Source organism: Penicillium psychrofluorescens (genome assembly GCF_964197705.1).
Source record: "Penicillium psychrofluorescens genome assembly, chromosome: 4".
In the NCBI taxonomy this organism is placed as follows: domain Eukaryota; kingdom Fungi; phylum Ascomycota; class Eurotiomycetes; order Eurotiales; family Aspergillaceae; genus Penicillium; species Penicillium psychrofluorescens.
Genome location: NC_133442.1, coordinates 2253153 through 2266510, shown reverse-complemented (window position 1 = coordinate 2266510; position 13358 = coordinate 2253153). Strand labels below are relative to the sequence as shown.

Below are 13358 nucleotides of genomic sequence, written 5' to 3'. Positions count from 1 at the left end.
TACCTCCTCTGCACTCTCTTGTCACAGATCGGCTGGTCGAAGATGGAAGAACAGGTAAGTCTCTCTGTTGTTTCTGCACAATGCCTAGCGACTACCTCCGGTGCACTTAATCACAATCCTCTCTCACTCGCTTCCCCCGCCACACCTCCGAGGGGCAATTCGGTGCTCATCATGTTTCTCCCCACAGGTAGCAAATGCCATTGAGATCGCCTGGAATTCATCCTCCGACCAGTCCCTCAAGGCCCAGGCCTTTGACTACCTCAACCAGCTTCGCTCCAACCCCTCCGGATGGCAGGTCTGCCTCTCCCTCTTCACCAAGTCCCCCCCACAGCCCGAGGTCGTGCGACATGTGAGCCTGGAGATTGTCAACAGTGCCGCCCAGGCAGGGCTGATCGACCTGGCTTCCCTAGCCGTGGTGCGAGATGGCTTGCTGGCGTATCTACGGCAATTCTACGGGCCTGACGGGACAGCCACCCCGGATGCCCCCTACATTCAAAACAAACTTGCACAGACCGTCACCTTCCTTTTTTCCTCACTCTACGCCAATGGCTGGGAATCCTGCATCGATGATCTGCTAGGCCTGACCTACAATTCAGCCTCTAGCTCCACCCGGGACAACCCGCTCGGGATTGTGTTCTACCTGCGGGTGGTGAATTCCATTCATGAAGAAATTGGTGATGTGCTAGTGTCACGATCACGGGCGGACCAGGACAAAGCAAACACTCTCAAAGATTTGATTCGTCAACGAGACATGCAGAAGATTGCTAGCTCCTGGCAGGAGATTCTGTCAGACTGGCGGGATGGGGACGATGTGATTGTGGAAATGTCCCTCAAGGCGGTTGGCAGCTGGGTTGGCTGGATTGATATTGGGCTGGTGGTGAACCAGACCATGCTGGACCTGCTGTTCCAGCAGCTAGGACGGGCGGAGAAACAGGAGCTGCGAGCAGGCGAGCAGCGGGTACGGGATGCTGCGGTGGATGTCTTTACCGAGATCATTGGCAAGAAGATGAAGCCAGCAGACAAGATTGAGATGATCGTCTTCCTGAACCTCGACTCGATTGTTACGCAGCTGTCCAACAGTCCACCATTGCACGAGAACCGATTCACATCGAGGTACGACACAGATCTAGCAGAGACGGTGGCCAAGCTGGTCAACAGCACGGTCATGGATATTGTGCGGGTGCTGGAAACAGATTCGGGCGAGGTGAAGGAGAAGGCCGACAACCTGCTCCAGGTCTTCCTGCCACACGTCCTGCGCTACTTCTCGGACGAGTATGACGAAGTCTGCTCGACCGTCATCCCCTGTGTCAACGACATGGTCACCTACCTCCGCAAACTCAACAAGGCCAACCCGTCCTTTCAAGAGCGGAACAAGTCGATCCTGCTTCCAGTTCTCAAGGCCATTGTGGCCAAGATGCGCTATGACGAGACCTCGAACTGGGGAGATGAGGATGAGCAGACGGATGAGGCGGAATTTCAAGAATTGCGGAAACGCCTGGGTGTGCTGCAGCAAGTCATTGCCTTTACAGACGAGGAACTTTACATCAATGCCATCTCGGAGGTTGTGGGTGCAACCTTTGAAAACCTGCGGTCATCTGGGGGCCAGCTCGACTGGCGCGACCTGGATCTTGCGCTGCATGAAATGTATCTGTTTGGAGACTTGGCAGTCAAGAGTGGTGGTCTTTACATAAAAGGCGCGCCCAATGGGCCGGCCTCGACTCGGTTAATTGAGATGATGCTACACATGGTGGAGTCGGGTAGGTCCAGCCCGAGGTTTCAAATCAGGTCTTGTTTCTAATCTGATGCAGATATCCGTTCTTTCACTCACCCCGCCACCCAACTCCAGTTTATGGAGATCTGCGTTCGCTACAGCTCGTTCTTCCAGCACCATACCCACCTCATTCCCGGCGTTCTGGAGAGTTTCCTTCAGCTTGTGCATCACCCTGTCCGAAAAGTCAAGACGCGTTCTTGGTACCTCTTCCAGCGGCTTGTGAAGCAGCTGCGTTTCCATATTGGCAATGTGGCCCAAACAGTGGTTGAAGCCTTGGGCGATTTGTTGGTGATTCAGGCCGAGGTGCCTTCGGAGGGCGAGGAGGGCGACGAGATGTCGTCAGAAGACCATGAAGGCTCGGCTGATGCCGTATTCACGAGCCAGCTGTACCTGTTTGAGGCCGTTGGGATTATCTGCTCGACTCCTGGAGTCACTGCCGACAAGCAGGTTATCTATGCGCAGTCGGTGCTGAATCCGATCTTCGGAGATATGGAACGAAACCTCGCAGCAGCCAAATCCAACGACGAGCGAGCACTGCTACAGATCCATCACGATATAATGGCTTTGGGAACTCTCGCCCGCGGCTTCTCTGACTGGACGCCTGGCACACCCACCCAAGGGGCCCTGCCAGCAGTTGAAGTCTCGGAGGCCTTCTGCCAAGTCGCAGAGGCGACCTTGGTTGCGTTGGAGTCTCTCAAGACGTCGTTTAACATCCGGACTGCAGCCCGTTTTGCCTTCTCACGGCTCATCGGCGTCCTTGGATCACGCATTCTTCCACAACTGCCCCGCTGGATCGATGGGCTTTTGACCCAAACCTCGTCGCGCGACGAAATGGCCCTGTTTTTGCGTCTGTTGGACCAAGTCATCTTTGGATTCAAGGGTGAGATCTACAGCATCCTCGACACCCTCTTGACCCCCTTCTTACAGCGGGTCTTTTCGGGCCTTACGGACCCCACGACCGGCACCGATGATGAGATCCAGCTTGCAGAGCTGAAACGCGAGTATTTGAATTTCTTGCTAGCAGTGTTCAACAACGACCTCGGCGCCGTGATCATCAGCGAGCAAAACCAGCCCTTGTTCGAGACTGTCATCACCACCATCGAACACTTTGCCAAAGATATCGACGACTTCACAACGGCCAAGATGGCGTTCTCCGTGCTGGCCCGCATGTGTATCTGCTGGGGCGGGCCAGATGTCGCGCCAGCAGCAGCCAACGGCGCTGCAGCGACGCAGACTGCTCTGCCCGGGTTCAGCGGGTTCATGATCTCGCGCTTCTCGCCTCTGTGCTGGGCCCTGCCTGCCAATCCGTCGTTCAACTCCAAAGATGCACACGCTAAGCAGGTCCTCGCAGAAGCGGGCGGCCTACAGCGTACCATCTACCTCAAGACCGGCATGGAGTATGCTGAGTACCTACGGAACCAGGAGCTGCCAGGTATGGGCATGGGGGCGGATCTGATCGAGGAGTTTCTAAATGCATTGAGCCAGCTGGATATCAGGGGATTCCGGCAGTTCTTCCCAGTAAGTGTGCCCATTACTTGCTAACTCACCAATCTTCTAACTGATTGCCACATAGTCCTTCATCCAACGACTAAGCGCATGAATAACAACAACAAACACCTCACACACACACCTTATCACTCATCTCAACCCTATCCATCTCCATGACATTTCCTTTTCTTATTCCCCTCCTCTTTCACCAAGATTCCCCCGATGTCATAGCTTTTGTTTCTTTCTATTTGTTCTCACGAGACGAGACGAGGTGATGATGCCCTGTCCTCGAACGAGCTACCCACACACCATCCACACCATCTGCGAAGCACAGATACCATGCTGTCATATTTTCTCTCATTTCAAAAAGACGACGGAATGACATGAAATGAACTATTAGGTTTAGCACTAGAAGGAAAGAAAAGCAAAAGTTGGTCTAAAAACATAAACGAAAGAAGAGTACATACCTCCCTTCTAGTGCGGCATTGTCAGCTTTCTACCTAATTGTTTGTTCATTCATATTGAGAAAGGCATTTTTCAATGAATGGTAAATGAGGTTAGGAGTCAATCCTAGTGTAGTCACGAAATGAACGAACCACTATTGACTTGAATCTGGCTATACCTATTTTCAATTATAACCTGATCCTAACAGATATTCATCCTGGCCCGTCTCATTCTATTGCAGCCCCCGCTAATAGCCACATTATGTCGATATGATAAAAGATTTTGATTGATTGATCTGAATTCAAATAACAGACTTGGTGTGGCGATCGCTTTCAAACATGAAATCATCCATCAGAAAAGGCCCTCAATATAAAGTAATGAAGAAAGCCCTAAACATCCAACTACACTTGTTTTGGAAGGACAGGCAGACACATTCAAAAATAGAGGGGAAAACACACTATGCAAAGAGGTACTTCGCGGCATGCTCGACATGATCATCTGCAAAGGTAGCCATCGTGAAATAGGAATGATCATAATCCGGCTGGTAGCGCACATGCACACCGGAAAGACCGGCGTCGCGGGCAGCAGCTTCAAAGTTTTCGGGTAGGAGTTGGCCTTGCTTGTAGAAGTTGTCGGCGGTTCCCTGGTATCGATATCAATTAGACATAAATCATCCTCAGACAAAGAAAAGAAAGAAGGACAAGATGGAAGAAAAAGCATAAAACATACAACATCAATCAGAATATCCAATGGTCCACCAGACCACTTCTTAATCAACTCCGTAGCATCGTGCGCCTTCCACTTCTCCTGCGCGTCATCGCCGAAGTAGCCTTTGAACGCCTTCTGGCCCCAGGGAGAGTTGATGGGATTGGTGACGGGTGCAAACGCAGAGACGGACTTGTATTTGCCGGGGTTACGGAAGTACTATCCCAATCCATTAGCCTTTCATGAAAGCATTACTTCGAAAAAAAGAAAGAAAAAAAAGAAAAGGGCCCACTCACCAAAGTCAGGGCGCCGTGCCCACCCATACTATGCCCTGTAATACTCACACGACTACCATCCAGCTGCTGCGGGAACGCCGCGAAGACAGTCTTGGGCAGTTCCTCAGTGACGTAACTGTACATGTTGTACCCGGCGTCGTAGGGAGCTTTCGTGGCGTCGACGTAGAAGCCTGCGCCGGTGCCGAAGTCGTAGGACTCGTTTTCGCCTTCGATGTTGAGGCCGCCTTATAGATACATAATCAATTCATCCATCCTCTAATTAAACAATATGAATTATCTAGGTGTGGGGGGATACTTACGTGGACTGGTATCCGGATACAACACCGCAACGCCCTTCTTACTCGCCGCATGTTGGAAAAAGCCCTTTTCGGTGCAATTATCGGGGGTGCAGGTCAGACCAGAGAGATAGATCAGCACGGGCACCTTCTGGGTTTGGGCCTGCGGCGGCAGGTAGAGGTTGAAGTTCATCTCGCAGCGGGTAGTGGAGGCGGCGTGGCTGAGCTTGAGCAGCTTGCCGCCGAAGGAGGCGATGGATGCTTTGGTGGTGACGGCCATATTGATGTTTGTGTGTGTGAATGAGTTAGGAGTGGGGGAGTAGAAAGGGAAGAAAGGGATGGATCGGATAGAAATAATAAGAATTGGAGGCCGACGTCTTCCGACGTGGGGTTTTCTCTGTGCCCCGCATGAGGAGAAGAATAAACCAAACAAGTAAACGAATCCCTGGGTTGCCCGCAGCGGAGAGAGAGAGAGACATATAACTATTGTAACATCACCGGCACGCCATACACCACCGGTGCCGCCCCATTCAAGTACTTCAATACACACTTCCCTCGAGACCGCGCAACCGCCTCGTCCAGCGCGACTCCCGAGCCCTTCACTTCTCCCATTAGCCCCCATTGCTCAAACGCCGACGCCGCGAATCGATCAATGTCCTTATCCGTGACGTCCCACAGCGTGGCTACCAGCGCCGGACTGCCCGCGTGCAGATAATGCATCGGCGTGCCGTAGGGCTCGTACTCGCCGGCCTCGGTCAACGTGCCGCTGCTGCAACCCATGAGGAACGCGACGGCACACTGGCTCAACCGCTTGATGGTGCGCCCGCGGATATACTGCGCGCCGCTCCCGTGCCCAAAATACAGAAATAGGTCCTTGGATTCGATCGAGCTGCGGAATTCGTCTTCTGTCGGCTCGCGGTGGATGATCCCTGTCCAGGACTCGAGGCGTAAGAGGTCTTTCTCAAAGGTATTCTGCGTTGTGCGCAGGTCACCGGTTGGGTTGAGGATGAAACTGCCCGAGGTGCGATCGGCCACGGCGGTAGATCGGGAGCTCCCAAACTGGAGGACGCGTTCTCGTAGACATTCTAGGGATGGCACACGGCACACGGGGAAGCCTTGCAGGCAGGGAAGAGATTCCCATGGAAACAAATGCAGGGCCTTGTCCAGTACCAGGACCGTATGATTCGCAGACCGTGCGGCCAATTCATCTCGCGCGGCTTCATGGTAGCTGCGCAGCGCGTCCAGAGTATCAACGACCATCCTGTCGAAGTCGATCTCGTCGTAGGCGTTGCGCTCTCCTTGGAACTGGAGAATATCCACCACAAAGTAGAGCAGGTCCATCAGCGTATCCTCAGGCTCCTCCTGCGCTTCCAGATCTCGCAGACCGATAAACAACTCTACCACGTTCTGGTGAAGTGTCAGCTGAGGCCCAGCGTTCTTGCCGCCCTTCTGCCGGGAAGGAAGATGTTTGTCGAGGATATCCTGGAAAGAGCTCGAGAAGCGGGCCAGGGCAGTCGTCTCCCGGGATAGCGGCGAGAACACGCCCCGGAAGCCGCCGAACCAGAGGCTCTCGATATTCTGAAGAAGGCTTTCCAGACGACCGTCGAGTGATTCGCGATTCTTCCACCACTCTTTCTTGGACAATCTGTCAGTCTGAGCCTTGGCAGCGTGCGCGCTTTCGTTCGCCAGCTTAATGATTTCCTGCATCTCCTCCTTGCCATCTTCAAAGGTGAACTGCTCTTCATCCTCGTCCGAGTTGCCACGTCGGAGAGGGAGTCGCAGAAGAAAAGGGGCGCTGTTCTTCTGCAGACGCGAAATGACAAATTCGGTCTGATCTGCACTCAGTGACAATGAAAGTACATTCCAGTTCTCGGGCAGGATGTCTACGTAGTTTTGGGAGAAGTTCGAGCATATCTCATCGTCCAGCTCAGCGGTGGAATCAGACGAAGTCGGCCAGAGTAGAGGGTCGGCAGAGTCGGCTAGTTGCCGATCGATGTCAATTGCTATGCGTTCACGGGCGAAGGCGCCCACACGTCCGATTTCGTTCATGTTTGCAGGCGACAGGGCCCAGACAGCTGGGCCTCCAGGAGTAGTAGCATGGGATAGCATCGAGATCCGGCTCATCAGACGAGAAGCAGCGTGGCCGTCAAGTGTTGAGCCAAGAACACTTGCATCAGCAAAGACACTGTTGAGACAATCTCCGGCTTTCGATAACATTATCGAGAAATCCTCGGTAGCTTTTTGCGTCCTGCGCGTTCCTCTGGCAGGAGCCTTTGTTCTTTTGGCAGCTGAAGCTTTGACGGTGGTCTCGGCTGCAGCCTTGGATGGCGATTTGAGTGAGGGAAGTGAAATGGTAGACTCAGGAAGAACGCAGTAGACTGCATGGCTGGCGAAATGTCGGATCGCGTCTGCTAGCAGGTGCTCACTCTCGCCAATCTCTAGCGACACTCTGCTCTCACGGGCCACGGCAAACTGTCGTGCTTCATCGAGCGTGCGCGCAGATCGTTCAAAATCGCGCAGTGCTCGCAAGCAGTCGGCCTGCTGCCGGAGGACATTGCCTTTGAGCTGAAGAAGAGACCTAGACTGGGCTCCAGAGAGGTCTTTCTTTGCTGGTGCCCCCCGCTTGGTAGTCGCAGTTGTTGCACGCGTGCGTCGGGCGGTAGGTGTGGCTGGGGCAGCAGCTTGTGCTCGGCGACTGCTTCCACGTACCCGTAGGTTGTCCATCTTTTCCTCAAGGACTGCGATTTCGTCTGATGCACCGGGGACATCAGAGGACATGATCGATGTGATGATTTTATCGGCGTCCAGAAGCACGCGGAGTGCCATCTCATGATGACCTTGCTCCTTGTAAAGCGACGCGAGGGCCATCTGTAGAGAAACGAACTCAATACTTGTCTGAGTTTGCTTGGTCGACTCCGCTGCGGCTGCAAGGAGCGCTTGGCCCTCTGTGGCATTGCCTCCGAGAATCCAGTGGCTCCCAAGTTGAGTCTGCGCTGCCATGAGTCGAATATTGGCGTCGAAAGTCTTGTCGATCTTCAATGCCTGCTCTCCATAGTAGATGGCATCCTGGAACAAACCATGATGGGCAGACAAGGTCGCAAGGTTCAACAAGCAGATATGATGTGAACCGAGGTGTGGCCAGAAAGGCGCTCCTTGAATATAGCTGGTCGAAGACAAGTCCGGAGAGGATCCATTCTGGGATAAATCAAGCTTGTCAATTCCATCAGCAACGGCTTCAACCTCAGAGCTAGCTGCTGCGGGCAAGGCTTTGTCTTGTTTTCTCTGCGCCAGCTTCTCAACCTTGGCCCAGATGCGACAGTTCAAGCGCACAGAGAGCTTTGCAAAGTACAATGCCTGCGTCATCGACCCCTGCGCTGAAGATAGCCGCGACTGAATAAAAACAGCATCTGCCACTAGCCTCTCCCAGGAGATCTTTGTCCAAACGGATAAGTCCGCGCGCGAGTTCTGGCTTTTCTCATACAGTCCCCGGGCGGTTGACAGCGTAGAAACGGCCTTGTGGACTTCTCCAGTTTCAAGGAGGTATTCCGCTTGTGCAAGCTTGTAGGAGATGGTCGCGAGAGGAGACACCTTGTGCTGGGCGAGGTATTGCTCGCCGCGGGAGAGGAGATCTGCTGCCTTCTGGCAGTATCCAAGCCGACAATTCTGTAAGACCAACCGAGACAGGATGATAATGGCGTCGGGGTCTCCGGACTGTTGAAACTCGGCAGCACGTAGAATCAACTCCAGGGCGCTGAGCTGTGCTTTCCAGAGTCCGTGTATTTCTGTGTAATCAACCAGCGCTTTGAGCTGAAGAACCCAGTACTCTGTATCGTTCACACAGAGAAGGAGAGAATCCAAGTCCTGACATTGGCGGGCCATGGATGTCCATGAAGCAAGCACGTCGCCTAGCTCATTCGCATCTATCTTACCCTGGTGAAGGCCAATAATCACACGTAGCGAATTTGTGGTGTGGGGTGCGAACTGAGCCAGATGAGCGTCTTCTGCAAAGCCGTTTTCGAAACCCAGGCTCTCGGTGCCTTCGTCCAAAAGTCTCTCATGCAATGTCGAGTCCAAGGCATTAGGATTTTCTAGGAGAAATCGTAGTGCAGTAATAGTCACCCGAAGACGGCGGATAGGGTAAAGGTCGACAGAGTAGATTTCGAGTAGATTGGAGACCACTGGACTGAGAGTTGCACGAAAACCGTCATCGCTGGCGGAATAGCTCTGCATGTCGACAAGCAAGCCCATCTGCCACTCGAGAATCATGCCCCTTTGCTCTTGTGCCAGTTCGGTGTCGTCGTAGAGAGCAAAGGAGATGGAGCCTTTTCGCCGCAGTTTCATCTTCAAAAAGGCAGAAAGCACGCGGCCGAGCATGAAACCATGACTTTTGGGATCCTGGCTAGCTGTTTTGAGATCTGCTGCGCCATCTTCTGCAATTTGTTCCAGAGTGCCGGTGTCGATGTATTCTTTGATTGACTGTCGAAACGCTTTTTCGGATTCATTGTGCATACTTCCATCCAAGTACAGATGAGCGATTCTCTCGAACTTCAAAGCAGCAAAACCTTGGTTTCTGTGGGAAGGCGAGCAGCTCGACAGCAGGTGGGTTGATTGTTTGAGAAGAGACAGAAGCTCTCGGTAGCCCTGTCCCGCTTCTTTCTCCTTGATGTATCGCGACCAGAAAAGGTTGGAAAGTTTCGTGAGCGATGCACCAATAGGTTCAGGTTCCTTGACTGCGGCCTCAATGGTCGTCAGCAGACGATGGGAATCGCTCAAGATGGGAAGAATATCCTCCCAAGGCGGGCTTTGTGACATGATAGACAACTTTCCAACAGCCACAGCCGAGTCCACGGCGGCAATCACGATGCTTTTGGACATGGCAATCCGGTCGAGGAACATATCTGTCTCCTTGTCATTATCTTCGGTGGGCGCCCGGCCGACATAACGTCTGAGAAATCTCAAGAATGCTTGTAAGTATTCTCGGATTTGATTGGAGACTTCATTTTTCTTGCTGTCATTGGCGAGTGTTTTGGTGATGGCCTCTCCAAACCAGGCGAGAGTCACTTTCTTGAGTTTTGCAGCTTCAATGAGCAGCTCGTCCAAGTCGTTGGTGCTTCCTTTTAGTTGTAGTGCCAGTGCCGCAGTGGCATCGGATATTGATTTCAAGAATTCATCTAAACAGCCCTTGGAGTTTTTCGATGTTTTGAAGTGGACAATCGCGATCTTGCATCGGACGGTAGCAAGGGAAAGACTCTGGTTCTGCCAAAGTGGTATAACCGCTTGGTTCAGCAACTTCAAGGATTCTTCAATGCAGCCCGCATCCAAAGCAAGCTGTCCGAGAACGACCATGATGTTGGCGGATGGGGTATTGTTCTTGGGCTGATCCGGTGTCTTCTTCTTATAATCTGCAACGGCAGATTGAAGGCGGGTTATCGTTTTATAAATAGCGGCAAATTCAGATTTCTCAATTCCTTTGCTGCGGTGAGAGAAGCCTCCGATATAGCGAGCCAAAGGATCCAGCACCTCTTTGGTCTCGTCGCACATATGGCCAGATAGCTTCCAGCTCAAGCATCGGATTTCCAGAGACAGCAGTTGTAAGGTTAGGGTTGTGAGGGGTTTCATTGGTGATGCGCTATCGGATGGTTGAGGGGTACGAGGGCAGAACGAGAGCACTGTATTCGACAGCAACTGCAGTTGGAGAGCAGCCTTGTCATCCGATAGATTTCCAGATTTTACAGCAGCCATGATCACCTGGGCAGGGCTGCTGGGATCAGACAGCTGCAAAGACGGGCAGAGCTTCTGAATTGTGGAGGCTTTTCTGTCCGCTGCAATGAGGCGCATTGCGTTGGCGTGAAACGGAACCAGGAGGCCATAGAGGGATTTCGCGTTGGCCAGATTCGAAAACGTCACCAAATCAGACATGCGTTCTTTACCCGCTTCATCATCCTGTGCCTCTTTGGTGTCTGCTTTCTTCTTTCCGGCGGCTGTCAGGTCAAGGTGTTGCTGGATCCGCCGCTTGAGAGACTTGAGCTCCTTGTAGGCCAGGTCATTGAGTCCCAAGGAAATCAATTTGCCCACCAAAACGCACACACCCTGCTCGATCTGCATATTGGGAAGTCCATTGTCTTGACTTCTGTCAGTCTTGAGCATTCGCAGAGTCGCTAATGCCAGCCTGGCACATTCAGCCGCCGAATGGACTCCGAGCTCGGTGTCTGACGCTTTCCCAGCTGTTCGCCCAGCTGATTTGGATTCTCTTGATGGTGTACTGTCAAGAGAAGCCTGGCCCTTCTTCGAAGCATCGGTGAGAGCCTTCAATGTCGTATTGAACACCTCCGTCGCGAGGACCAGCCGTTCCTGACTTGACAAGCCCCCGGCATCCTGCTCAGCTAGCGATTGCGACGCGTCCTTCACAGTGGTCTTTGTCCGAGCGGATTTCGTTCGAGAGGATGTAGTCTCCTTTGAGGAGGTATTCTTCCGAGTGGATTTGGCGTCTGGCGGTTGGGACGCACCGCGTAGGAGTGCTTGGAGAGACGACACGGTCGTCGCGGAGCAAGTCGAAGGGGATCGGACTGCCAGCTTGACGGATTCGGTTAGGGAATCGGCAGGCAGGACGGTGACCGCCATGGTGGGAGGGAGGTAGTTACTCCTGTGGTGTTCATCGGACTTGAAGCTCGTGGTGATTTGCTTGTCTTGGGTTTGGTGTTTGGTTGTCGCAGCAACAACACTCCCGACAGGGAATAGCGTTGATGCCTCATGTCTTAGGCCGTAAATTGAAGTTCCGATCGTCTCGTTCTTCCTTATTCTCACTTCCCACAACACTTACACAAACCATGGCCACACCATTACGGGCCTGGTCCTCTGGGCCAATCTTGCGACATCTTTGGTCCAATCCCTCTATATCCTCTGCTATACCCAGGTGCCGCGCCTCAGCGCAAGTGCGACGATATGCGACGACCGACCACCTCCCAAAGATCGCCCAGACATCCGTATGGACAGCGATGATTCCCAGATTCCTTCGCGACCGCGGGAGACGCAAGGAGCGCACAGCGAAAGACACCAAGTCTACCGAATGGAACCCAGCCACCTTCTACATCATCATCTTCACTCTCATCGGATCGCAGGCTATCCGCATGATGACTCTGAAGAACGACTATGCGGCCTATCGCCGGACGACAGATGCGAAAATTGAGCTCCTGCGGGAGGTGATTGAGAAGGTTAAGCGGGGGGAGACGGTCGATGTGGAGAGGTTGTTGGGTACTGGCGATGAGGCGAAAGAACGGGAATGGGAGGAGGGTATGCTACCTACTGGTCCTCTGCTGGGCCAAGTCTGTGCATCTTATTGACTGTGTGATTCTCCCTAGTGCTCCGTGAGATCGAAGAAGAGGATTCTCTCTGGCACCAAAAGAACTCCAAATCCGAATCATCACAAAAGCAAAGCCAGGCATCTAAAGCCCAAGAGAAGGACTCTGTGGCACCTACCACCGCTAATCTAGGCGACCAGAGCAAGACCCAATCAACGCAAAAGACAAATTTCTTTTGAGACGCACCCTGGCTACCATACAACGATACAAGATCAAATGGGGTCTTCTTGTTAGACTTTACTACAACAGTTGTGCAAAGCGTATAGTACTATACACCTGCCACTTTGCATGCACACGGCAGAGACTTTACACCAAATCCCGCGCTGCTCTTATAAGCTCTCTCCATCCAGGTACACGCGTCTTGGGATGTCTAGGACATCACCCTGGTCTTAGGAGTGATTTACCTTTGAGCAAACCCCGTCCCTGTCACCCGTGGCTGGATGAAATTACTGTGTCCAGTTAAGAGTCATCTGTCAAACCAAAAGCCACTCCATGTATAGATATCTCCGAAATTCCATGTCACACTACTATTCCGAAATCTACCAATAGATTTTCCTCCAAGACATATATATCTCAATAAACTCCGTTATCACCTTCAAAACGAAAACCAGGAATTCTCCAAACAGATTATCTAATGGAATCTGTTTATCGTTCTAGATCTAGATGAGATATTGTACAGAACACAAACCAACGACCAGCGGGACCATCCAGGAACGAGCGCAAGATAACAACAGCAAATGACATCCAAGGATTTAGTCAATGCAGACCAAAAGAGAATCCTCTATTTTTTCTCCCGCACAAGTCCATCCAAATCTATCTGCTGTTGGTACAATGCACACATGTGGCCCCGAAGAGGAACTTCTCAAGGAAGGAAAAAAGAGATGACAAAAGATTCCAGAAATGAATCATGCAGGGGCGAGTGTATGCGTGTCATTTTGCCAACATCCGAATCCTCGTATAGGAAACCCAAAATATAGAAAAAAAGGGGAAAAAAAGGATCTCGTGCTAAATCAACCGAAAA

The 13358-nt window shown here is 52.3% G+C and overlaps 4 protein-coding genes across 4 annotated transcripts; 2 read left to right on the top strand and 2 right to left on the bottom strand.

The window, feature by feature from the left end:
• Positions 1–42: 42 nt before the first annotated feature.
• Positions 43–3371, top strand: PFLUO_LOCUS6492 (pre-tRNA nuclear export protein; the record flags this gene model as incomplete). Its single annotated transcript, XM_073784042.1, has 4 exons — positions 43–54; positions 188–1757; positions 1809–3289; positions 3345–3371. 4 exons carry the CDS (start codon positions 43–45, stop codon positions 3369–3371), a joined length of 3090 nt encoding a protein of 1029 aa, XP_073640537.1.
• Positions 3372–4160: 789 nt separating this feature from the next.
• On the bottom strand, positions 4161–5259 carry PFLUO_LOCUS6491 (uncharacterized protein; the record flags this gene model as incomplete). Its single annotated transcript, XM_073784041.1, has 4 exons — positions 4161–4346; positions 4433–4627; positions 4705–4928; positions 5004–5259. The coding sequence occupies 4 exons, from the start codon at positions 5257–5259 to the stop codon at positions 4161–4163; spliced, it is 861 nt and encodes a 286-aa protein (XP_073640536.1).
• A 203-nt stretch (positions 5260–5462) lies between these two features.
• Positions 5463–11600, bottom strand: PFLUO_LOCUS6490 (separin protein; the record flags this gene model as incomplete). The annotated part of the gene is made up of 1 exon (XM_073784040.1): positions 5463–11600. One exon carries the CDS (start codon positions 11598–11600, stop codon positions 5463–5465), a length of 6138 nt encoding a protein of 2045 aa, XP_073640535.1.
• A 206-nt stretch (positions 11601–11806) lies between these two features.
• Positions 11807–12516, top strand: PFLUO_LOCUS6489 (uncharacterized protein; the record flags this gene model as incomplete). Its single annotated transcript, XM_073784039.1, has 2 exons — positions 11807–12269; positions 12338–12516. 2 exons carry the CDS (start codon positions 11807–11809, stop codon positions 12514–12516), a joined length of 642 nt encoding a protein of 213 aa, XP_073640534.1.
• Positions 12517–13358: the final 842 nt, after the last annotated feature.